The sequence below is a fragment of the Pseudoliparis swirei genome, chromosome 17, assembly GCF_029220125.1.
Source record: "Pseudoliparis swirei isolate HS2019 ecotype Mariana Trench chromosome 17, NWPU_hadal_v1, whole genome shotgun sequence".
Classification (NCBI taxonomy): domain Eukaryota; kingdom Metazoa; phylum Chordata; class Actinopteri; order Perciformes; family Liparidae; genus Pseudoliparis; species Pseudoliparis swirei.
In genome coordinates, this window is record NC_079404.1 from 1679864 (window position 1) to 1706754 (window position 26891).

Here is a 26891-nt window from a genome sequence, read left to right on the forward strand (position 1 = left end):
TTGTATAAATACCAGCTTACAAGTGAGCTGATGAACCACAGAGAATGTGGGTCCATGTGTGTGTGTGTGTGTGTGTACTTTAATAGCACTCTGATTGGAGACAGATGTAGGCCGACACGCAGAGGTAGCGCATAATCACTCTGAAATGGAGAGACAGGAGAAGAAGGGAGGGGAGCCGTATGCCACAGAGCATGTGTGTGCATGTGTGCGTGTGTGCATGTGTATGTGTGTGTGCGTGTGTGCATGTGTGTGTGTGCATGTGTGTGTGCATGTGTGCATGTGTGTGTGTGTGTGCATGTGTGTGTGCATGTGTGCATGTGTGTGTGTGTGCGTGTGTGCATGTGTGTGTGTGCATGTTTGTGTGCATGTGTGTGTGCGTGTGTGCATGTGTGTGTGTGCATGTGTGCGTGTGCGTGTGTGCATGTGTGCGTGTGTGCTTCAGTGTGACCGGCCGCCAGCCTTGACGAGGTGATAAAAGTTTGTTTCCTATAAACACTAATGATGTTCATTACTGAAGAACCACGGGCAGCACCGAGTCGCCGTGTGTGTCTGTGTCAGTCGGTGTGTGTCTGTCAGTCGGTGTGTGTGTGTCTGTGTCAGTCGGTGTGTGTGTGTGTGTGTCTGTCAGTCGGTGTGTGTGTGTGTGTGTCTGTGTCAGTCGGTGTGTGTGTGTGTGTCTGTCAGTCGGTGTGTGTGTGTGTGTCTGTGTCAGTCGGTGTGTGTGTGTGTGTCTGTCAGTGTGTGTGTGTGTGTGTGTCTGTGTGTCAGTGTGTGTGTGTGTGTGTCTGTGTCAGTCAGTGTGTGTGTGTGTGTGTCTGTGTCAGTCAGTGTGTGTGTGTGTTTCTGTGTCAGTCAGTGTGTGTGTGTGTCAGTGTGTGTGTGTGTGTGTCTGTGTCAGTCGGTGTGTGTGTGTGTGTCTGTGTCAGTCAGTGTGTGTGTGTCTGTGTGTGTGTGTGTGTCTGTGTCAGTCGGTGTGTGTGTCAGTGTGTGTGTGTGTGTCTGTGTCAGTGTGTGTGTCTGTGTCAGTCGGTGTGTGTGTCTGTGTCAGTTGGTGTGTGTGTGTGTGTGTGTCAGTCAGTGTGTGTGTCAGTCGGTGTGTGTGTGTCTGTGTCAGTCAGTGTGTGTGTGTGTGTCTGTCAGTCGGTGTGTGTGTGTGTGTGTGTGTCTGTGTCAGTCGGTGTGTGTGTGTGTGTGTGTCTGTGTCAGTCAGTGTGTGTGTCTGTGTCAGTCGGTGTGTGTGTCTGTGTCAGTCAGTGTGTCTGTGTCAGTCAGTGTGTGTGTGTGTGTCAGTCGGTGTGTGTGTGTCTGTGTCAGTCGGTGTGTGTGTGTCTGTGTCAGTCAGTGTGTGTGTGTCTGTCAGTCGGTGTGTGTGTGTGTCAGTCGGTGTGTGTGTGTGTGTGTCAGTCGGTGTGTGTGTGTCCCCCAAAGGTGTTTGGTGGTCTGAGCTGGACGAGGGGACCAGTGTACATGGAGCCTTCTTACGAGTGTTTGATGACCAACTAAACGCATCATCATCATCATCATCATCATCATCTCTCTTGTTAAATCATTACAGGTAACACATGCGGATGAATAGAGACATTGTTTTGTTGTGTTAAACTGTTAACAGGCTAAATAGAATACATGATACATGGTACATGATACATACCTCTAGTGGTGAATCACAGAGAAACCTCCGGAACTGTGGGGGGGGGGGGGGGAGACAGGGTTAGTTCTCTGGGTCACCAACGCTTTTCAATAGATTCAATGAACACATTCACGTCTCCACTCCCGTGTAGCTCATCCCTCGCTTTCTAACATCTCTCTCCACACACAACATGCTCACCATGTGAGTTCCTGGGGGCCTCTAGGCCCCTGGAACCATTACAGAGCGTCTCCATAGCGGTGGACGTGGAGTTCCCAGTAGATGCTACGTGTCCAGCGTTTTGATCAGCACAGAAGTGGAGAAAAGTTCTTACATGTTCTTTCTTACATGTTCTTTCTTACATGTTCCCACCTGTGTACGCCAGCCTCTCCTAGCTGGGACTACCCGTGACTACTGCACTCTGCCAGTTAACAAATTACCAACCCGGCGCCTCCCGATGTGCAATACTGCCGCCGGCCACACATTACACTTTTGTTTAAACCTCGCAATAAACAAAATGGTTTACCAACAGAACAGCTGCAGGTATTAGATGACATCATTTGTGAAAGGCTGTGTGTGTGTGTGTGTGTGTGTGTGGAACTGTAAATCTCCAAATGACTTAGTAGTGAAACATTATTTTATTAGTAAGTGTGTGTGTCTTCACATAGTAATGTTTATCATGATAAACAATCGTACACATTGTGTTAATGTGCACGTGATAAACAATGATACACATTAACACAATGTGTATCATTGTTTATCACATGCACATTAACACAATGTGTCTCATTGTTTATCACGTGCACATTAACACAATGTGTATCATTGTTTATCATGTGCACATTAACACAATGTGTCTCATTGTTTATCACGTGCACATTAACACAATGTGTATCATTGTTTATCATGTGCACATAATGTATCATTGTTTATCATGTGCACATTAACACAATGTGTCTCATTGTTTATCACGTGCACATTAACACAATGATATTCAGTGGAAGCAGAGGAGCTGCAGCACCAATGAGTTCTCACTGAATACTTAAAGCCATAAGCGGCATGTAGGTTTCATTGGATCTCTGGTTACACAACCGAATCTAAATAGTGTTGAGCCAGAAGTTATTCTCCTCAATCATTTCTTCAAATTGTTGCCATTTCGCAGCTTTTTCCATCCATGCTTCTTTCTTCATGTTAAGGTCATCAAGAAGAGTAAATACAGATTTAACAGGATTTGTTTTCTTTTAAATGAATGCCACATGTGCAGGAACTCAGTCACGGCTCAGCAAAACAGTTAAGACCACTAAGTGTGTGTGTGTGTGTGTGTTGTCCGTCTAAATAGTACATTTGTGTTTAACCCTGTCAAGAAAACCCTGATTGGTTGTGGAAGAAATAAAGTCTGACTCCCTTCTAGTCGTGATACGACAGGAAATACAAACATCCAGAAACAAAGCCAGTCCTCTAGGACACGTCCACTAGGAGACGTTCACTAGGACACTTCCTCTAGGACGCGTCCACTAGGAGACGTCCTCTAGGACACGTCCTCTAGGACACGTCCACTAGGAGACGTTCACTAGGACACTTCCTCTAGGACACGTCCACTAGGAGACGTTCACTAGGACACTTCCTCTAGGACACGTCCACTAGGAGACGTTCACTAGGACACTTCCTCTAGGACACGTCCACTAGGAGACGTTCACTAGGACACTTCCTCTAGGACACGTTCACTAGGACACTTCCTCTAGGACACTTCCTCTAGGACACGTCCACTAGGAGACGTTCACTAGGACACTTCCTCTAGGACACTTTCACTAGGAGACGTTCACGAGGACACTTCCTCTAGGACACGTCCACTAGGAGACGTTCACTAGGACACTTCCTCTAGGACACTTCCTCTAGGACACTTCCTCTAGGACACGTTCACTAGGAGACGTTCACTAGGACACATCCTCTAGGACACGTCCACTAGGAGACGATCACTAGGACACTTCCTCTAGGAGACATTCACTAGGAGACGTTCACGAGGACACGTCCTCTAGGAGACGTCCACTAGGACACTTCCTCTAGGAGACGTTCACTAGGACACTTCCTCTAGGACACGTCCTCTAGGACACGTCCTCTAGGACACATCCTCTAGGACACGTCCACTAGGACACTTCCTCTAGGACACATCCTCTAGGACACATCCTCTAGGACACGTCCACTAGGACACTTCCTCTAGGACACGTCCACTAGGAGACGTTCACTAGGACACTTCCTCTAGGACACGTCCACTAGGACACGTCCTCTAGGACACGTCCACTAGGACACGTCCTCTAGGAGACGTCCACTAGGACACTTCCTCTAGGAGACGTTCACTAGGACACTTCCTCTAGGAGACGCGTCCACTAGGACACGTCCTCTAGGACACGTCCTCTAGGACACGTCCTCTAGGACACATCCTCTAGGACACGTCCACTAGGACACGTCCTCTAGGACACATCCTCTAGGACACGTCCACTAGGACACTTCCTCTAGGACACGTCCACTAGGAGACGTTCACTAGGACACTTCCTCTAGGACACGTCCACTAGGACACGTCCTCTAGGACACGTCCACTAGGACACGTCCTCTAGGAGACGTCCACTAGGACACTTCCACTAGGAGACGTTCACTAGGACACTTCCTCTAGGAGACGTTCACTAGGACACGTCCTCTAGGACACGTCCTCTAGGACACGTCCTCTAGGACACGTCCTCTAGGACACGTCCACTAGGACACGTCCTCTAGGACACGTCCTCTAGGACACGTCCACTAGGACACTTCCTCTAGGACACGTCCACTAGGAGACGTTCACTAGGACACTTCCTCTAGGACAGGGATTCCCAGGGACGCTTCCTGGGGTGAGCTGCCTCTAGGGGTCGCGAGAGGAAAAATTTAATGGTGGTCTAATGGTGTAATTAATATTAAACATTCACAGGGCTCTCAAGTGTCATTTCCTCTTAACTCACGCCTCACGCCACACATCGTATTTCTACGCTGAAAAAACTCGCTATTTAATGTTTGAATGCAGGGTGCTCAATACGCCGATCGTGGTCGCTGCAGAGCTCCGACGCCGGTCCGCCACATCGGGACGGAGCAAAGAAAGTCACTGCACTCCACCCCACCCCGGACAACTCCGTTGCGGTTTTTAAGGTGTGGGATTAAAAGTGAACCCGGTCGGGATGTAGAAGGGGGTGCGTGGCCTAAAAAGTTTGGGAACCCCTGCTCTAGGACACGTTCACTAGGACACTTCCTCTAGGACAATTCCTCTAGGACACGTCCACTAGGAGACGTTCACTAGGACACTTCCACGAGGACACTTCCTCTAGGACACGTCCACTAGGAGACGTTCACTAGGACACGTCCACTAGGAGACGTTCACTAGGACACTTCCTCTAGGACACGTCCACTAGGAGACGTTCACTAGAACACTTCCTCTAGGACACGTCCACTAGGAGACGTTCACTAGGACACTTCCTCTAGGACACGTCCACTAGGACATGTTCACTAGGACACGTCCACTAGGACACTTCCTCTAGGACACTTCCTCTAGGACACTTCCTCTAGGACACGTTCACTAGGACACGTTCACTAGGACACATCCTCTAGGACACGTCCACTAGGACACGTCCACTAGGACACGTCCACTAGGAGACGTTCACTAGGAGACATTCACTAGGACAATTCCTCTAGGACACTTCTAGGACACTTCCTCTAGGACACGTCCACTAGGACACTTCCTCTAGGACACTTTCACTAGGAGACGTTCACGAGGACACTTCCTCTAGGACACGTCCACTAGGAGACGTTCACTAGGACACGTCCACTAGGACACGTTCACTAGGAGACGTTCACTAGGACACATCCTCTAGGACACTTCCTCTAGGACACGTCCACTAGGAGACGATCACTAGGACACTTCCTCTAGGACACTTCCTCTAGGAGACGTTCACTAGGAGACGTTCACGAGGACACTTCCTCTAGGACACGTCCTCTAGGAGACGTCCACTAGGACACTTCCTCTAGGAGACGTTCACTAGGACACTTCCTCTAGGACACGTCCTCTAGGAGACGTTCACGAGGACACTTCCTCTAGGACACGTCCTCTAGGAGACGTCCACTAGGACACGTTCACTAGGACACTTCCTCTAGGACACGTCCACTAGGACACTTCCTCTAGGACACATCCTCTAGGACACTTCCTCTAGGACGCGTCCACTAGGACACTTCACTAGGACACTTCCACTAGGACACATTCTCTAGGACACGTCGTCTAGGACACTTCCTCTAGGACACATCCACTAGGAGATGTTCACTAGGACACGTCCACTAGGAGACGTTCACTAGGACACGTCCACTAGGAGACGTTCACTAGGACACTTCCTCTAGGACACGTCCAATAGGAGACGTTCACTAGGACACTTCCTCTAGGACACGTCCACTAGGAGACGTTCACTAGGACACTTCCTCTAGGACACGTCCACTAGGACACGTCCACTAGGACACGTCCACTAGGACACTTCCTCTAGGACACTTCCTCTAGGACACGTTCACTAGGACACGTTCACTAGGACACATCCTCTAGGACACGTCCACTAGGACACGTCCACTAGGAGACGTTCACTAGGACACATCCTCTAGGACACGTCCACTAGGACACGTCCACTAGGACACGTCCACTAGGACACTTCACTAGGACACTTCCTCTAGGACACGTCCACTAGGACACTTCCTCTAGGACACTTTCACTAGGAGACGTTCACGAGGACACTTCCTCTAGGACACGTCCACTAGGAGACGTTCACTAGGACACGTCCACTAGGACACGTCCACTAGGACGTTCACTAGGACACATCCTCTAGGACACTTCCTCTAGGACACGTCCACTAGGAGACGATCACTAGGACACTTCCTCTAGGACACTTCCTCTAGGAGACGTTCACTAGGAGACGTTCACGAGGACACTTCCTCTAGGACACGTCCTCTAGGAGACGTCCACTAGGACACTTCCTCTAGGAGACGTTCACTAGGACACTTCCTCTAGGACACGTCCTCTAGGAGACGTTCACGAGGACACTTCCTCTAGGACACGTCCTCTAGGAGACGTCCACTAGGACACGTTCACTAGGACACTTCCTCTAGGACACGTCCACTAGGACACTTCCTCTAGGACACATCCTCTAGGACACTTCCTCTAGGACGCGTCCACTAGGACACTTCACTAGGACACTTCCTCTAGGACACGTCCACTAGGACACGTTCTCTAGGACACGTCCTCTAGGACACGTCCACTAGGACACTTCGTCTAGGACACTTCCTCTAGGACACATCCAATAGGAGATGTTCACTAGGACACTTCCTCTAGGACACGTCCACTAGGAGACGTTCACTAGGACACGTCCACTAGGAGACGTTCACTAGGACACTTCCTCTAGGACACGTCCAATAGGAGACGTTCACTAGGACACTTCCTCTAGGACACGTCCACTAGGAGACGTTCACTAGGAGACTTCCTCTAGGACACATTCACTAGGACACTTCCACTAGGAGACGTTCACTAGGACACTTCCACTAGGACACTTCCTCTAGGACACGTCCACTAGGAGACGTTCACTAGGACACGTCCTCTAGGAGACGTTCACTAGGACACTTCCTCTAGGACACGTTCACTAGGACACTTCCTCTAGGACACTTCCACTAGGACACTTCCTCTAGGACACGTCCACTAGGAGACGTTCACTAGGACGCGTCCACTAGGACACTTACACTAGGAGACGTTCACTAGGACACGTTCACGAGGACACTTCCTCTAGGACACGTCCTCTAGGACACTTCCACTAGGAGACGTCCTCTAGGACACTTCCTCTAGGACACTTCCTCTAGGACACTTCCACTAGGAGACGTTCACTAGGACACTTCCTCTAGGACACTTCCACTAGGAGACGTTCACTAGGACACGTCCTCTAGGACACTTCCTCTAGGACACGTCCTCTAGGACACTTCCACTAGGACACTTCCTCTAGGACACGTTCACTAGGACACTTCCTCTAGGACACGTCCTCTAGGAGACGTTCACTAGGACACTTCCTCTAGGACACGTCCACTAGGAGACGTTCACTAGGACACTTCCTCTAGGAGACGTTCACTAGGAGACGTTCACGAGGACACTTCCTGTAGGACACGTCCTCTAGGAGACGTCCACTAGGACACGTCCACTAGGAGACGTCCTCTAGGACACGTCCACTAGGAGACGTCCACTAGGACACGTCCACTAGGAGACGTTCACTAGGACACTTCCTCTAGGACACTTCCTCTAGGACACGTCCACTAGGAGACGTTCACTAGGACACTTCCTCTAGGACACGTCCACTAGGAGACGTTCACTAGAACACTTCCTCTAGGACACGTCCTCTAGGAGACGTTCACGAGGACACGTCCACTAGGACACGTCCTCTAGGACACGTCCTCTAGGACACGTCCTCTAGGACACGTCCTCTAGGACACGTCCACTAGGAGACGTTCACTAGGACACATCCTCTAGGACACGTCCTCTAGGACACGTTCATTAGGAGACGTTCACTAGGACACGTCCACTAGGAGACATTCACTAGGACACGTCCACTAGGACACTTCCTCTAGGACACTTCCTCTAGGACACGTCCACTAGGAGACGTCCACTAGGACACTTCCTCTAGGAGACGTTCACTAGGAGACGTTCACGAGGACACTTCCTCTAGGACACGTCCTCTAGGAGACGTCCACTAGGACACTTCCTCTAGGACACGTTCACTAGGACACTTCCTCTAGGACACGTTCTCTAGGAGATGTTCACGAGGACACTTCCTCTAGGACACGTCCACTAGGAGACGTCCTCTAGGACACTTCCTCTAGGACACGTCCACTAGGACACGTCCACTAGGAGACTTCCTCTAGGACACGTCCTCTAGGACACGTTCACTAGGACACGTCCTCTAGGACACGTCCACTAGGACACGTCCTCTAGGACACGTCCTCTAGGACACTTCCTCTAGGACACGTCCTCTAGGACACGTTCACTAGGAGACGTTCACTAGGACACGTCCACTAGGACACTTCCTCTAGGACACGTCCTCTAGGACACGTCCTCTAGGACACTTCCTCTAGGACACGTCCACTAGGACACTTCCTCTAGGACACGTCCACTAGGAGACGTTCACTAGGACACTTCCTCTAAGACACGTCCACTAGGAGACGTCCACGAGGAGACGTTCACTAGGACACTTCCTCTAGGACACGTCCACTAGGACACTTCCTCTAGGACACGTCCACTAGGAGACGTCCACTAGGACACGTCCACTAGGACACGTCCTCTAGGAGACTTCCTCTAGGACACGTCCACTAGGACACGTCCTCTAGGACACGTCCTCTAGGAGACTTCCTCTAGGACACGTCCTCTAGGACACGTCCTCTAGGACACGTCCTCTAGGACACGTCCTCTAGGACACGTCCACTAGGACACGTCCTCTAGGACACGTTCACTAGGACACGTCCTCTAGGACACGTCCTCTAGGACACGTCCACTAGGACACGTCCACTAGGAGACGTTCACTAGGACACTTCCTCTAGGACACGTCCACTAGGACACTTCCTCTAGGAGACGTTCACTAGGACACGTCCTCTAGGACACGTCCTCTAGGACACGTCCTCTAGGACACGTCCACTAGGACACGTCCACGAGGAGACGTTCACTAGGACACTTCCTCTAGGACACGTCCACTAGGACACGTCCACTAGGACACGTTCACTAGGACACGTCCTCTAGGACACTTCCTCTAGGACACGTCCACTAGGACACTTCCACTAGGAGACGTTCACTAGGACACTTCCTCTAGGACACGTCCTCTAGGACACGTCCTCTAGGACACGTCCACTAGGAGACGTCCACTAGGACACGTCCACTAGGACACGTCCTCTAGGACACGTCCTCTAGGACACGTCCACTAGGACACGTCCTCTAGGAGACTTCCTCTAGGACACGTCCTCTAGGACACATCCTCTAGGACACGTCCTCTAGGACACATCCTCTAGGACACATCCTCTAGGACACATCCTCTAGGACACGTCCTCTAGGACACGTCCTCTAGGACACGTCCACTAGGACACGTCCTCTAGGACACGTTCACTAGGACACGTCCACTAGGAGACGTCCACTAGGACACGTCCACTAGGAGACGTTCACTAGGACACTTCCTCTAGGAGACGTTCACTAGGACACGTCCTCTAGGACACGTCCACTAGGACACGTCCTCTAGGACACGTTCACTAGGAGACGTTCACTAGGACACTTCCACTAGGACACTTCCTCTAGGACACGTCCACTAGGACACGTCCTCTAGGACACTTCCTCTAGGACACCGTCCATGTCGACGAGGACATATATATTATATATATATTCCCATTCATTACGAGACAATACGTCTCATTGGGTCTTTTATAGTGTAAATCAGGGGTGGGGGGGGGTGCTAGTGACTTTCTTTGCTCCGTCCCGGACAAGACAATCAAGGCTCTGGGGCCAAGGCAGAGGACTTAACGCGACACGTAGAGACAGAAATGACGTGCTGCTGTCATGTGGCGCTATAGAGAAAGTGACAGGGGGGCGGGGCAACCTTTTTTATGTCATGCGATCCACCATACTACGCCGCGATCGACTGGCAGGTCGCCGCGATCGACGTATTGAGCACCCCTGGTGTAAATACTATATTTATATAGTATTCATCACACTGTTTCTATCAGTGTGTTCACTCCTGAACACTAACTGGTTGTGTTTTAGTTAGCTTAGAAAGACATTCATATCTTATATCCATCATATCCCTACATGTCTTCACACATGGGGTAAACCTTCACAGCGCCATGTCTCCACCCCGGAGCAGACCCACCACACAGCGCCCCTAGTGGAGAGCGCTGGAGGTGCTCTAACGTGCTGGGACAGGGAGGGGAGGAGGCATTCAGTTGGGTGCAATACGCAGCCTCACCACTGGAGGTGGTGTTGGTGCAGTAGTGGCCCTCAGTATAGGTGCGGAACAATAACCATGCAGTACCTCGCTCTCACTACATTCGCTGGGGTCATCGCCATGAACGGCCATCTGGTAGCCGGCGTACAGCGCCACCGACTGCTGATAGGACGCGCTGAACTGAGGGTCCTCAAAGCTGACCGGCACGAGCCTCACCTTCAAGGTGTGGAGGGAGAGGAGCAATACAAGGTGGGGAGGTTTTATAAGGGTGGACAATGAATAAAAAGGACAGAGTTATTAGGAAATGAACACAAATGAATGAAACAAGAAGAGGAGCCGTGGATGCGTTGGAGGAGAGGGTCAGACAGGTTCAGCCTCCTAGACGCCAGAGACTCAGAGCTTGTTTTTAGGCTGCTGTGCAGAAACGACACACGAACAAAAGGAAACTACGGATTCTAGGAGACTGAGTGTTTTCAAAAACAATTATTAAAGGACTTGAGGATGAGGCTAGTGCACCGCCCAGCTTGTAGCCCAACTTCTAGCCCAGCTTCTAGCCCAGCTTCTAGCCCAGCTTCTAGCCCAGCTTCTAGCCCAGCTTCTAGCCAGCTTGTAGCCAGCTTGTAGCCCAGCTTCTAGCCAGCTTCTAGCCCAGCTTCTAGCCCAGCTTCTAGCCAGCTTGTAGCCCAGCTTCTAGCCAGCTTCTAGCCCAGCTTCTAGCCAGCTTCTAGCCCAGCTTCTAGCCAGCTTCTAGCCCAGCTTCTAGCCCAGCTTGTAGCCCAGCTTCTAGGACAGATCATTAGAAACTCAACACAGCATGGGAGTGTGTGACGTCCGGAGGAGCAGAACATCCCAAATGTGTTTCTGTGAATCCTCCCAGACGACGGCCTCCTCTCAGCAAGACGACCAGCAGGTCGATCCCCCGCCGGTCCTCAGTTCAGACAACGGAGATGAATGTGAACTATGGCGTGTCAACGTCGACAGGGTTCAGCTGCCCCCCCTAACCAAGCACACACGAGGTTGCGATAGCCGCAAAATAATAAATAAATATATTTATATATATATACGCGTGTGTGTGTTATGAACTCAGACGCGAAGGCGTAACACGTTCAGACGTCGGTGTGACGTCAACAAGTATGAAGCAGAACTAGTCGTCGGTTCTTTGTGGTGGATGAAGAAAAATACAACTTTTCACGGAGATAAGCCCCGCCTCTCGCGGAGATTCTCAACTCTTTTGGTGTGACCGCGGCAGCATGCATCACGAGGGACTCTTAGGTATCTTCCTTTAGCTGAGCACATGGCATGTTGAACCTCGTCTGCTAGAAGCCTTCAGTCAGCATGGAACCAACAGCAACATCCCATCATGCAGTCTGTCATTTCTGTTTTTACTATTTATTATACTGTTTATAGTCACAGTAAAAATAACAGACATTATGTAAAGGATTACAATTCGGAAAATGTTTGAATATTTGGCTGTAAAAATAACATTTATTTTCAAATTAGTCACCTCTAAGGGAATTTGAGACACATGTGTAAAGGGATGCACAAGGGTTAAATAAATACAAGTATTTTTTTAGAAAAAACTACCTGTTCTACCTTTCTTCAGAACTTAATCACAGCCAGTATTTACAATAAATAAATTGTTGAGGCGAAGATACAATTTAGTCCCCGAGATGAAATCCAAGTCGACCAGAACCAATATAAAGTAAGAACACCAGGCGTGTGGACCCCCTCCCCCCCCCCCCTTGAGAGCTCCAGCGTGGCCCCCAGCCTCTGACCTGGCTCTCGGAGGGCTTGTCAGGAGGGTCCTGGTGAACGGCCATCTGGTAGAGTTTGTACACCTGGTAGGAGGCGTCGAACGAGGCCTTGAACTGCGGGCTAGGGGGATTGCAGCGCACTAGCCTCACCTTCAAACAGAGCACGGGCAGACACAGGTTAACATGCACACGGAAACGCACTGGAGGCACAGGAGTGGAAGACATCGACACGAAGAGAAACACACAGGACAGACAGACAACCGGCCCACTGGTGGTGCTCTTCAGTGAACGTCTTGGTAACCAGAGCCGGAGCTCGATGGGGAAACCAGAACAGAGAGGGCGTGTCGTGTCCACACACACACACACACACAGCAGGAACGAGACAGAATCACGACAACTCCCCTCTCCAGCGCTTCACCGTGTCATCTCACACTTTATTCCTGAGTGTGCAGAGAAGTTTCAGATTAAAACTAATCTTCAGTCTTTGTGGCCCTTTAATGTTTCTGGTAGCTTCCTTTGGATGACTTGTCCTGACACGATGTGCAGATAGAGATGCTTATTGCAGACGTATTGTATCGATGCATATGTGGGCCGATAAGAAATAAAAACTGCAGCAGAACAATACCGAACGAGGGTTCAGGTCATTTGGACCGTTTCACCATGAAGCATCTCTTCGTCTGGAGGAGCCCTGACCCCTTGACCCCCTGACCTCCTGACCCTGTGGAAGCTGCTGCTGGCCGCGGACGCCGTGCAGAGGAAGCAAGCTGTATTAGTTGTTGTTCTCTCTGACATCCACATGGAGTCTACATCTTCAGGCAAACACTAGGCCCTCTGACGTGAAAGGACATTGATGATGTTCCTAAATTTAGGAGACATATTTGGAAAGGTTGAAATCATTACATTTTCATTTCCTTCATTATTTAAATTCTTCAATGTATGAATGCATTCATTCTATTTTATTGTATATTTGTGAAAATGTTTTGCTGCTGGTCGTGAAGTTTCCTCCTGGGGATGAATAGTCAAACTAATCGAATACATCACGTCGTCACACTGCCCCCTGGTGGTGGCCACTGGAAGCACAGCTGTGTTTAAAGGGAATACGGCCAGTTTCAAAATGAATACATGTTATTGCTCTGGTCCAAAAGAGTCCAGTAACAGGACCAACATGATCAATGCTCTCCCAAATGTTAGAACTAGAGGAGTACAACTCATCTCAGTGTGGAACTGCTCCATAATCAATTCATTGGTAAAGATATTAGAGATGATATGAAAGCTACCAGGGGAATGAGTTGTAAACCTCATCTGGGTATCAAAAATAAAAATAAATATTTCGAGACTACACAATCTGTCTCTCATTGATCGTTTCCAGAGCAGCGTGCCCCTTTTATTTAAGACTGCTCTGGTTTCTGGCTTGGTGAGAGTAGCTCACGCTCACATGCATCCAGTGAACTTTCCAAGGCCACGGAAATAACATCTGTAGGACTAAATGTTGAGGTGCCCCTCCCCCTTTAGGGACAGGAGGGAACATCCATTCATCTAAGCGTGTGTTTCTTGTTGCTGTGACTTATCTGTTTCCTATTACTACAGTTGTAGAAAAGCTCCTCCAAGGCCACAGACACCAGAAGAGCGATGTGACGACTGAGCAAAGACCAGCCGCATTTCTCATGTTTTCTCTCGGTCACACCATCTTTATCAGATGTGTTTGATGAGACCGAGCTGCCCCGACATTGAAACGCTCTCGTGGAGACCTGCTGAAGCTTCGGCACAGAAGCCGACTTGGGCAATATGTCTGCTGCAGCCTGGGTCACACAGTCTCAAATGGTTTCACGTGTGAGACATCAGCCTTCCTCCCTGGGAGGAGGAGCCGGGCCTCTGGTCTCAGGGCTGCAGAGCCCAGAGGCTCCTCGCTGCAGAGCCAGAATGACGTGGCTCAACCCTCAGCCTGAGGCCTTCAGCCAGGGATCCGTCTGCATCCCTCTGCCAGGAGGTCATGTCCATGTCTCCTGTCGAGCTGTGGTCTTCATGTCATCGGCGGGGTAACGCGACCCGGTTTGTGTGGTGTGCCTGTCCTATGGTTTGAATTTAAACTGGGAAGCGGTGGTTTTTCCACTGGGCTCCGGCCAGCTCTCCTCGCTGCACACATAAACACACGGTGAAGTCACCGGAGCCGGCTCCTCAGGCCGAGTGAATCCAAACACGATGGAGACGGAGCTGAGACACACGTTCCTCACCACGGCTCATCCCAAAGGCTCCTCTGTGTTGCCGCTCACCTCGAGGCGATGAGGAGCGCCGTCGGGCAGCGCCTCCCTGAGGAAGTCCTCCAGCGCTTTGGGGCGGTGGGGCGCGGCGGGCGCGGCGTCGGCGTGGCGCCCGCCCTCCTTCTGGAGGCGCCGCTCCTTTCTCAAGTCTTTGGCCTTGCGGCGCGGCGGCCGGCCGGGGTCCGCCCCCCTCCCTGCAGCCACACAGAATGACATGTTTTAAAAAAGGTTCTCGTGAGCTGGGCTGCTGCAAATGTTTCACTATCACCTTGAAACATACAGTTTCAAAGCATTGCCAGGTGAGAATATGGCTGAGCTTCTAGCCCAGCTTCTAGCCCAGAACTAGCCCAGCTTCTAGCCCTGCCTGCCCCTCCTCAGTGTTCCTCCTCCTCCTCCTCCAGGCAGCATCTCATGTCAACAGTTTACACGTCCACATCCTGTTTGGAGCAATAAGGAAACGAGAGACATTTCCTGCTCGTCGCCATCAGCTGACGAGGAGAGACTCTGGACCCGGTCCTGACTCGGGGGGGGGACTCTGGACCTGGTCCTGACTCGGGGGGGACTCTGGACCCGGTCCTGACTCGGGGGGGACTCTGGACCCGGTCCTGACTCGGGGGGACTCTGGACCCAGTCCTGACTCGGGGGGGGGGGGGGGGGGGGACTAATGACTGAATCTCATCAGTTGCTCATCAGCGTCTTGGCGTCCTACAGAAGTCTGGATCATTCTGACCTCCAGTCTCTCTCTCTCTCTCCCTGCAACACGTCGATGCAGCGCTTCACGTCCAGAGGCGCCCGTGTCGGTGCCCGTCTCACTCTCCATAAACCAAAGCTTTGCATTCCACATGTCCGTCTGACTGTGTTTTCTTCTGGCTGTGCACACTTTATGGAAACGGAGAGCCGTGTTTTCTCAAGCGAGAACTGGAAGCCGCCCAGAGCCGTAAAGCGCTCCGGTCATAAAACTAGAGCGAAGATATGCCCAGGTGTTTTCTGTTGGATGCGGGGGGAGTGGAGGACCCCTGATCCAACATAGCAAATCCTACCTGCTTCCTCTTCGGCGTGTTATTGTGACTGAGGAAGAGGACTGTGGTGCTGACACAGGTGTGGAACAGAAGGACACTACCTGTGCCAACACTGAGCTTTTCCTTCTGACTCATGAGCAAGTTCTCCTCAGACCCATTAGAGGGTCGAGGCGTGACTGAGCAGGAGTTAGAAGTTTACTTCCTTTATTATCTCCTCACTGTGTTCTGTATTCATGACTGCGTGCCGGCGGTGAGGATATCCTGTACTGGAAAGCAAGGAGAGCGTGACGGATGAGCCAAAACCAGACTCCTCAAAACACAGAATATAGAGGGCACTATTACAAGGTGAACAGTGACACACTGTGGCGAACAACGGTACTACAGCCACAGTCCAACACCTCAGTGGCAGTTTTGCTTATGATAAATTGTCCTTTAAGCTACCATCACCACTTTAAAGTTCTCCCTACTGCAAATATAACAAATACTATGTTCAACAGGAAATAGCAGCAAACAACCTTCTGGTGTGTGCAGCAGTAAAAGCAGATAACCAATCAGCACGCGGGGCTGGAACGTCAATCAATTTCACACGAGGGCTGCATAAACAGAGGACACTTAGTGTTAGCTATCCAAGTTCTTTGATTCACATGGTGCTCCTGCAACGATAATCATCTGCCGGTCATCATTCCAATCAACCGTTTAACACAATTGTGAAACATGTATGTAGAAATGTGTTAATTGTGCTTGTTTTATTTATTTATTATATTATTGTTATTTATTTATATATATATTATATTTATTTATTATTATTTTTATTACTATTATATTCATTATTATTTATTATTTATGTATCCACTTACTATGAGGTGTGAGGAACAAATGCTTAAAATCCAGACATTTCAGAAGCTGAAACCAGAACATATTTAAATATGTTCTGGTTTCAGCTTTTCTGGCTGCAAAATGACTGAGAAGCAATTTAAATAGTTGCTGATTCTTCTTTTTTGCAATCAGTGACATCAAGATGCATATTCTTTATGAAGCGTGTGAAATACATAACACTGGATGTCCTGAAGAAGGGACGTCACAGCAGCTGTACCCGTGTTACTATTAATGAACTAGCGTGTTCTTCCTCATCCCGGTCACGTGATCCTCGATGAGCGCCACGCCGTTTGAGACGCATCGTCCTTACCGGCCTGAGGAGCTGCGGCGGTTGTCCTCTCAGCCGCGACAGACTCGGGGTTCTTCCTGGACGTCTGCGAGTCGTCCGGTCCCTCCTGCTGAGCTCCAGTGATGACGGGGCTCTCTTGGACCTCCTGCTGCGCTCCAGTGATGTCGGGCCTCTCTTGGACCTCCTGCTGAGCTCCAGTGATGACGGGCCTCTCTTGGACCTCCTGCTGAGCTCCAGTGATGACCAGACTCCTTGGACCTCCTGCTGAGCTCCAGTGATGACGGGCCTCTCTTGGACCTCCTGCTGAGCTCCAGTGATGACGGGGCTCTCTTGGACCTCCTGCTGAGCTCCAGTGATGTCGGGCCTCTCCGGTCCCTCCTGCTGAATGTCTGCGATCGCAGCAGGCGTCACTTCAGGGCGGCAGACGTGACTCGCCTCCCGAGGAGCTGCTTCGCCACACAGCGAGTCCATCGGCTCCCCTGCAAGGCACAAAACTGCTTCCAGCACGCGGGCGACGAACAGACACGAGCCGCTCAGAGTTTTAGCGAGTTCTGGAAACCGAGACAGAAAGGTATCGGACGGCGAGCTCACCGTCATCCTGGCCGGTGGGGAGCTCCCCTTTGGAGAGGAACTTGCTCATCTTCTTCAGGACTTTCTTGTGGGACTTGGAAGGCTGGAACTTCAGCGCATGACATCTTGACACAGAGCATAACCGCTGCATTAGGGACATATCTGTGTCTACATTGATGTTGTCGATGGTGATGAACTATATCAAACGAGTAGTCGCCCCCTTTGGGGTTCATCTTGAAACTGACTCCTATGGAAGCCTGAGGGGGCCAGTACCTGATGGTGTACTGTGGACAGCACGTCTTGTCCAATGTGGGCTTATAGACGTATTTCCCACTTCTGGAAGAGGAAAGAGCAGATTGACTTCAATAAATACAGACGGAGGGATTATTTGACATGTCCAAAAATTCAAAGAGGATCGCGACAAAAGCGAGCGAGACGGAGACGACCACTCCCCTTCTCCAGCCTCGGTCGATGAGGTCTTGGTAGTCCTGCACGGTCATGGTGTGAGACCACATCCCTGAGGAGACAGAACGTAAAACACTGAATCCACTTCACACTTCAAAGGACTTTCAATTTGCTCAGCTCATGAAATTAAACTCATTAATGGATAAAAGACACGTTATAAATACACATTTTTCTTAGCCTGAAATAGGAAGTGAGTGTTGAGTGTTGGCTCAGCTGCTGACAGTCTGCTGGGGACCAGCTCGAATCACTGGTCTCTCAAGATTCCCACAGTCCCCAAAGGCAACATTAAGAAACGGATTATTTATGTCCACAGCAGCTTCACACAAGAAGATGGACCCGCTACCCACAATGCTCTCTGTTCTCATGACTTCACAGAGCAGTCAAGTTGTCATGAATTTGAGGATAAATGAACGTGTTTTGTTGTATTCCGTTTATGCAGGAAACTGAATCCACACAGAGTATCAAGTAGTACAGACAGTACAGGTGAGGGGTAGACAGGTGAGGGTTAGACAAGAGAGGGTTAGACAGGTGAGGGTTAGACAAGAGAGGGTTAGACAAGAGAGGGTTAGACAGGTGAGGGTTAGACAAGAGAGGGTTAGACAGGTGAGGGTTAGACAAGAGAGGGTTAGACAGGTGAGGGTTAGACAGGTGAGGGTTAGACAAGAGAGGGTTAGACAGGAGAGGGTTAGACAAGAGAGGGTTAGACAGGTGAGGGTTAGACAAGTGAGGGTTAGACAGGTGAGGGTTAGACAGGTGAGGGTTAGACAGGAGAGGGTTAGACAGGAGAGGGTTAGACAGGAGAGGGTTAGACAGGTGAGGGTTAGACAGGAGAGGGTTAGACAGGTGAGGGTTAGACAAGAGAGGGTTAGACAGGTGAGGGTTAGACAAGAGAGGGTTAGACAGGTGAGGGTTAGACAGGAGAGGGTTAGACAGGTGAGGGTTAGACAAGAGAGGGTTAGACAGGAGAGGGTTAGACAGGAGAGGGTTAGACAAGAGAGGGTTAGACAGGAGAGGGTTAGACAGGAGAGGGTTAGACAGGTGAGGGTTAGACAAGTGAGGGTTAGACAGGTGAGGGTTAGACAAGAGAGGGTTAGACAGGAGAGGGTTAGACAGGAGAGGGTTAGACAAGAGAGGGTTAGACAGGAGAGGGTTAGACAAGAGGGTTAGACAAGAGAGGTTAGACAGGTGAGGGTTAGACAGGTGAGGGTTAGACAGGTGAGGGTTAGACAAGAGAGGGTTAGACAAGAGAGGGTTAGACAGGTGAGGGTTAGACAAGAGAGGGTTAGACAGGTGAGGGTTAGACAAGAGAGGTTAGACAGGTGAGGTTAGACAAGAGAGGTTAGACAGGTGAGGGTTAGACAAGAGAGGGTTAGACAAGAGAGGGTTAGACAGGAGAGGGTTAGACAGGTGAGGGTTAGACAAGAGAGGGTTAGACAGGAGAGGGTTAGACAGGAGAGGGTTAGACAAGAGAGGGTTAGACAGGAGAGGGTTAGACAGGAGAGGGTTAGACAGGTGAGGGTTAGACAGGTGAGGGTTAGACAAGAGAGGGTTAGACAGGTGAGGGTTAGACAGGTGAGGGTTAGACAGGAGAGGGTTAGACAGGTGAGGGTTAGACAGGAGAGGGTTAGACAGGAGAGGGTTAGACAGGTGAGGGTTAGACAAGAGAGGGTTTGACAGGTGAGGGTTAGACAAGAGAGGGTTAGACAAGAGAGGGTTAGACAGGAGAGGGTTAGACAAGAGAGGGTTAGACAGGAGAGGGTTAGACAAGAGAGGGTTAGACAAGAGAGGGTTAGACAGGTGAGGGTTAGACAAGAGAGGGTTAGACAAGAGAGGGTTAGACAGGAGAGGGTTAGACAAGAGAGGGTTAGACAGGAGAGGGTTAGACAGGAGAGGGTTAGACAGGAGAGGGTTAGACAGGTGAGGGTTAGACAGGTGAGGGTTAGACAAGAGAGGGTTAGACAGGAGAGGGTTAGACAGGAGAGGGTTAGACAAGAGAGGGTTAGACAGGAGAGGGTTAGACAAGAGAGGGTTAGACAGGAGAGGGTTAGACAAGAGAGGGTTAGACAGGAGAGGGTTAGACAGGAGAGGGTTAGACAGGAGAGGGTTAGACAGGTGAGGGTTAGACAAGAGAGGGTTAGACAAGAGAGGGTTAGACAGGTGAGGGTTAGACAAGAGAGGGTTAGACAAGAGAGGGTTAGACAGGAGAGGGTTAGACAAGAGAGGGTTAGACAGGAGAGGGTTAGACAGGAGAGGGTTAGACAGGAGAGGGTTAGACAGGTGAGGGTTAGACAGGTGAGGGTTAGACAAGAGAGGGTTAGACAGGAGAGGGTTAGACAGGAGAGGGTTAGACAAGAGAGGGTTAGACAGGAGAGGGTTAGACAAGAGAGGGTTAGACAGGAGAGGGTTAGACAGGAGAGGGTTAGACAGGTGAGGGTTAGACAGGTGAGGGTTAGACAGGTGAGGGTTAGACAAGAGAGGGTTAGACAGGAGAGGGTTAGACAGGAGAGGGTTAGACAAGAGAGGGTTAGACAGGAGAGGGTTAGACAGGAGAGGGTTAGACAAGAGAGGGTTAGACAAGAGAGGGTTAGACAGGTGAGGGTTAGACAAGAGAGGGTTAGACAGGTGAGGGTTAGACAGGTGAGGGTTAGACAGGTGAGGGTTAGACAAGAGAGGGTTAGACAGGTGAGGGTTAGACAGGTGAGGGTTAGACAGGTGAGGGTTAGACAAGAGAGGGTTAGACAGGTGAGGGTTAGACAAGAGAGGGTTAGACAGGTGAGGGTTAGACAAGAGAGGGTTAGACAGGTGAGGGTTAGACAAGAGAGGGTTAGACAAGAGAGGGTTAGACAGGAGAGGGTTAGACAGGTGAGGGTTAGACAAGAGAGGGTTAGACAGGAGAGGGTTAGACAGGTGAGGGTTAGACAAGAGAGGGTTAGACAGGTGAGGGTTAGACAAGAGAGGGTTAGACAGGAGAGGGTTAGACAGGAGAGGGTTAGACAAGAGAGGGTTAGACAGGAGAGGGTTAGACAGGTGAGGGTTAGACAGGTGAGGGTTAGACAGGTGAGGGTTAGACAAGAGAGGGTTAGACAGGTGAGGGTTAGACAAGAGAGGGTTAGACAGGTGAGGTTAGACAGGTGAGGGTTAGACAGAGAGGGTTAGACAGGAGAGGGTTAGACAAGAGAGGGTTAGACAGGAGAGGGTTAGACAGGAGAGGGTTAGACAGGTGAGGGTTAGACAAGAGAGGGTTAGACAGGTGAGGGTTAGACAAGAGAGGGTTAGACAAGAGAGGGTTAGACAGGAGAGGGTTAGACAGGAGAGGGTTAGACAGGTGAGGGTTAGATAAGAGAGGGTTAGACAGGTGAGGGTTAGACAAGAGAGGGTTAGACAAGAGAGGGTTAGACAGGAGAGGGTTAGACAGGTGAGGGTTAGACAGGAGAGGGTTAGACAGGAGAGGGTTAGACAGGAGAGGTCGAGCAGCTTGTGGGACTCTGCTGGTCAGTAGCTTGATGCTGTTTGGTGCTAGCTGCTAAGCTACTAAACTTCCTCAAAGGTCCTGACATTAGGCTTACAGTGTAACTCTCTCTCTCTCTCCCTCTCTCTCTCTCTCAGAACCAAAAAGAGTAGCTCGATGGTGGCTAGCTCGTTAGCACAGCCAGTCAACAGCCCCGCGTGTCACGTGACGCGGTTCTCACCGTGGGAGAAGTTCCCCCCCTCGTGTTTGCAGTAGCCGCACCGGTAACCGGAATCCCCCCCGAAGTACTCCACGACGCTGTGAGACGTGTTCGCTGCCATGTTTGGCGTCAGGTCGCAGCAGCAGCAGCACGGCGGTGTCAGCAAACCACGCCCATGCCGAGTGACGTCACAAGTGCCGCGTTGAGGGGGAATGGGAGAAACCGGTTATGCCTAAACTGTCATTGTGTTCCGGACCCCTGAACCGCGCCTTGCTCTCCTTTTATTAACATGTTCGTAATAAACCATTTAAACCACAACAGTCTCTCGTTCAATGAGACGTGACACAGAAGACGTGGACAGCATGTTTATTTAAATCATCTGCAGAGAGAAAGGGCAGCAGATAAAACCTGAACCACGATCCGGCTCAAGCAACACGGACAGCAACTTAGAAAAAGGCCGAGGGGTTTGCAGGTAGAAAAATAAGTTAGAAATCATCGACTCCTACTGTAAAACAACAGAGAGCTTCGTCTGGTTCTCTTTGTTTGACCTGCAGCAGAGGTCACCTTCATACCTTTCCTTCTCCCGGTCGTGTAACAATAAGTCATCGTCTCCAAAAAGCCGGTTGGCGGGTTTCAGCATCTCCTCCGCTCCGCGTGGATCGAGACGGTTGAAGTGACACCGGCAGCCCGAGGACCTCCGGATGGACTCCGGGTCCTCGCCGGCCCTCTGGGGGCGGGGCCTAACTGAAGCCCTTCTGGGGGACGGGGATGTTCTCGTGAAGGTACTTCATGCTGCCTTGCTCAGAGAAGTCGGCCACAGTGTGCCCGGTGCCTCGGAGGACCCACTTGGTGGTCAGAAGCCCCTCCAGGCCCACCGGGCCTCTGGCATGGATCCGTGCCGTACTGATGCCGACCTCAGCTCCTGCAGAATGATAAAGTTAGCTCCATTGACGAGATGATGTTTGCTCTCGCGTTCTCTCAGGAGGCTTTGACCCTCCTGTGACCTTCAAATGTACAAACATCTTTTACCATCGGGGTCAATTTGACCCCAAGCAATTAAAACCTCCAGAAAAGTATTTTAATTAATATTGTTTCCCAAGTTTACGTGTGAGGTACTTTATGTTTGTTTGTTGACGACCTAAATAGATGAAATCTATTTTATTATATAGATAAAATAGATCAAATCTATTTTTAAAATCTATTATCCCTTTAAATAAATAAAAAAGTTGATATTTCTTATATGTTTTACTCAGTGAAAAACAGCCTGGGGTCAAATTGAAACTAAAGTCAAACTGCAGTAGATCGCTGGAGATCCTGGCAAACTCAACACTTTACTTTGTTTTCCCCCTGTATAGCTAGTATTAGTATTAGTTTTTAGTATTTAGTTTTGTGTTTTATAATTTTTATAAATGCTCTGATGTGCACCGCTGCTGTGATTTTTGAAATTTCCCCACTGTGGGACAAATAAAGGTATATATCATATCATATATCATATATCAATTGACCCCATAGAACACCGATGCGTACGAGTTGTGTTCAGGACATTTAAAACATATCATCATGTGAATTTTATGTTTTCCCAGATGTCCCCAATAAATTAGGAAAAGTCGTGAAATATGAAGCAAAAAAAATGTCATTCATTTTTTTAGAGACGTTAAACATTGAATGGGATCAAATTGACCCCAGAGGTCACAGGAGGGTTAAGAGGTAAATACGCACCGAGGCCGAAGCGGTAGCCGTCGGCAAAGCGCGAGCTGGAGTTCCAGAACACGCAGGCGCTGTCCACCTGCTGCAGGAACTGCTCGGCCGTCTCCTCGCTCTCCGTCACGATGACGTCGGTGTGGGAGCTGCCGTACTTGTGGATGTGGTCCACGGCCTCCTGCATGCTATCCACCACCTCGATGCAGCACTCCAGGTCCCCGTACTCCGTCCTCAGGGACTTCACCTCCGAGGGGCTGAAGGTCAAATAGGAAGCGAAGCGGGGGCCCGCGTGGATCTTCACCTGAGACGCACAAGAAACACCTCACTGTCCCGAACAGAGGCGCCGACGGAGCGCGGCGTGCCGGCAGCGTTCCTCACGCGCTCGGTCCTCAGCATGTCGATGATCTGGTCGAAGAGGGGCGTCCGCAGCAGATCCCTGTGGATGAGGAGCGTCTCCATGGCGTTGCAGGCCGCAGGGTAGTCACACTTAGAGTCTCTGACTGGAACGAGACTCAAGTTAGTGGCTGCAGGTCGAGCCGCCAGGTGTTAGCCAGCAGGTGAAGAACACGGACCGGGTCTCCCACGTGCTGACCGATGGGTTTACAGGACTTTTCCAGGACTTCAAACCACATGTCCAGGACCAAACTGAAATCTCGGTATAAACATGAATCATTTAGAACATGTTCCGTATCGAGAGCGTACGCCGGCTCATATTTTGAGCGTCTTTCTTTAAAAAACTAGGGCTGTCAATCGATTTAAAAAAATTAACTAATTAATCGCACATTTTGAAATTGCGATTAATTAATCGCGATTAATCGCGATTAATCGCTTAAAAGTGTTTTCCTTCTTTTAAAGACAAAACTTCACACAGAGCTGTGTTTTCAAAGAGGCTCCTACATATACAGTGCCAGCGAGGTATTTAATATCGTGGATGATAAATTGTTTCTTCAGTGAAACATCAGATTAGTAAAAAATATATATATATTGAGACCCCATTGGTCCTGTCATCTTTAACACTGAACAGCAGCAGAACCAGTGGCCTTGGGAACTGACTTACATTCACATATGTCACGTTAACCCTCTGGAGGCTGGGGGCATTTTATACATTTTACAAAATAAATTAAATTCACCGTTTAAAGTCTTTTGCATGTGACACACCCCCACGTGTTATACATCAAACATTCCAGAACAATCTCAGCTCTGAAATGGGGCTCATTGTCCTCACGCCGTGTTCTCTGGTTCTCTGACTGACAGGCTGCTAAATGAGCCTTACCTGTGAGGTGGGAGGTCCTTTGTGATTTACTGAGTGTTCATTGGTTGTTTTTACCGAAACGGATTGACAAATCATGGTGAAGGTTTCGCAGACGAGTTCTTTCCGCCGCGTCACCCCACCGTCGCCTCCGTTCCTCTCTGTCTCAGAGGGGGAGACGGGAGGAAGGAGGAGCAGGAGGAAACCCGACTGATTCATCCACGAGTTAAACTGATTTATGCTCCTTATTTTCGCGGAGAAATAATTGTTTTAAAAACGGAAACAGTGTCAAACTGTACTGCCGCGGTTTTTAAAAAAAAAAAAAAAAAAAAAAAAAACCTGCGTTAATTGCGTTAAAATATTTTAGTGCGTTAACGCGGCCAAATTAATCGCATAGATTAACGCGTTAACGCTGACAGCCCTATAAAAAACATATTAATTATTTTTAAATCGGCGTAAATGAACATGTGATTATAACACATTTCCAGGACTTTTCCCAAAACTTTTTTTCCATGACTTTTCCAGGCCTGGAAATGACCATTTTAAAATTCCAGGACTTTAAACCACATGTCCACGACCAAACAGAAATCTCAGTATAAACATGAACAATTTAGAAAATGTTGTGCGTTTTTTGGACCGTTTCTTTAAAAAAAACATTAATTATTGTAAACTCGGCGGAAGTGAACATGTGATTATAACTAATTTCCATGACTTTTCCAAAATGTTTATGATTTAAGTTTTTTTCCATGACTTTTCCAGGTTTTCCATGACCGTACGGACCCCGATGGAACATAACGACAACATTCACAACGCCGTGATCTAAATGAGTGCAGGATCGTGAACGCTCGCCCACACACCGATGTTGATGGCTTTGTCGATGCTGGCTTCGTTGTCCAGGTAGACGTGGCAGACGCCCTCGCTGTGGCCCAGGACGGGAATGCCCTTCGCCGCCCTCTGGATGTCCCGGACCAGCTGGGACGAGCCCCTCGGGATGATCAGGTCGATCAGCTTGTCCAGTCGGCACAGATCCTCCACTTCCTCCCGGGTGCTCACCTGCACGAGTACATTGTTTTATATCACGGAATATCTTAGAGGTGGTATTGTACGCGTGCGTTTCACTGACGCCACGGCTTCAGTGTTACCAGCTGAACGGCGTCCGCCACTCCGTGGCTGGAGAGCGCTTCCTGTGTGAGTTGATGTAGGATTCTATTGGTGTTGGATGCTTCTTTACCCCCCTTCAGCAGCAGAGCATTTCCACTGGCAATAGCCAGAGCCGACACCTGAAACGCAACATCCAGCACGTCAACGTGACCTTCAGTGACCCGGGTGAGTCCCCCAGCCCCCGCTGAGCGAAGGCTTTACCGACCTGCGGGAGGCAATCGGGACGCGACTCAAAGATGACCAGCAGGACCCCGATGGGGACGGTGATCTGCTCCAGCTCCAGGTTGTTGGCCACCCTGGTCCTCCTCACAACCCGACCCACGCTATGCCTGGACGACACGGCGAGCTGACGGAGGCCGATGGCGAGGCTGTTCAGCTTCGCAGACGAGAGACTCAGACGGTCGATCAGAGGCTGAGAGAGACGACCTGCGAACGGGAAGAAAACACAATGCAACGCTCTGGAGATCCTCGGATGGAACATCGATGTGCCGTCAGCAACGAGAGGAGAACGCTGCTGATGACATCCTGACTCCTGCTCTGCAAGCTAACTTCTAAACTCCTAACTCTAACCCGCTAACTCATGGCCGATCCACAGCTGAGCTCAGACACACAGCACGCTGACCCAGATGACGTGACCCTCCTTCACATGCTTCTCCAGAGTCAGGGGTCCGCGGGTCTCCTCTGTACCTGATGCTAACTCCATGTCTCTCTTGTTGGCACTGAGGATCTCATCTTTCTTCTCCGTCAGCAGGTCAGCAAGCGAGCAGATGATCTCCCCTCTCTGGAAGAACAAGCACAGCGCCCCCCCCCCCCCGATGAGAAGAACATATCACCGTCCTCGAGAGGGACGACAGCGACCGGCAGCGTGACGGCGGGATGGATGTGGTGAGCCCGTGTGTCGCCCGCTGATTGGCTCAGGGAGGAACATCTTTTCATTGGCCAATCCAGGACCAGAGTCCTCATAAATATCCGGGTCATGGAGGTCACTTCCTGTTTGGATGGTGCAGACAGCGCGAGTGTACCTCCTTTTCTTGAAGTGAATGTTGTGACTGTGCAATGTGCTGAGCATATGTTGAGTCAATGTTAGACTCCATTTTGTTATGTTACATGTTTTTTCTTTTCCTTTGTATTTCCCTGTCAGCGCTTTTGGTTTCTGCTGTTAACATTTCTTTGTGTTTTGAGTTAACTGTTTTTATGTGACCTTTTGTACAGGTCAAGTTTTTTGAGCTGATATAAATGTGTATCACAT

General features: G+C 50.0%; 1 protein-coding gene and 1 pseudogene across 1 annotated transcript in view; both read right to left on the minus strand.

Moving 5' to 3' along the window:
• The window catches only part of LOC130207643 (arginyl-tRNA--protein transferase 1), a 36570-nt gene extending 14793 nt beyond the window's left edge, over positions 1 to 21777 (minus strand). Inside the window, exons 1-10 of the mRNA XM_056436336.1 lie at positions 21553 to 21777; positions 17852 to 17915; positions 17672 to 17734; positions 17420 to 17523; positions 17150 to 17307; positions 16850 to 16931; positions 14657 to 14838; positions 12408 to 12536; positions 10720 to 10848; positions 1649 to 1681 (exon numbers count right to left, since the gene is read on the minus strand). Coding sequence (XP_056292311.1) covers positions 1649 to 1681; positions 10720 to 10848; positions 12408 to 12536; positions 14657 to 14838; positions 16850 to 16931; positions 17150 to 17307; positions 17420 to 17523; positions 17672 to 17734; positions 17852 to 17915; positions 21553 to 21652 — 1044 coding nt within the window. The 5' untranslated portion in view covers positions 21653 to 21777. The remainder of the gene's footprint in view (positions 1 to 1648; positions 1682 to 10719; positions 10849 to 12407; positions 12537 to 14656; positions 14839 to 16849; positions 16932 to 17149; positions 17308 to 17419; positions 17524 to 17671; positions 17735 to 17851; positions 17916 to 21552) is intronic.
• Positions 21778 to 21881: 104 nt separating this feature from the next.
• The window catches only part of LOC130207545 (delta-1-pyrroline-5-carboxylate synthase-like), a 10112-nt pseudogene continuing 5102 nt past the window's right edge, over positions 21882 to 26891 (minus strand).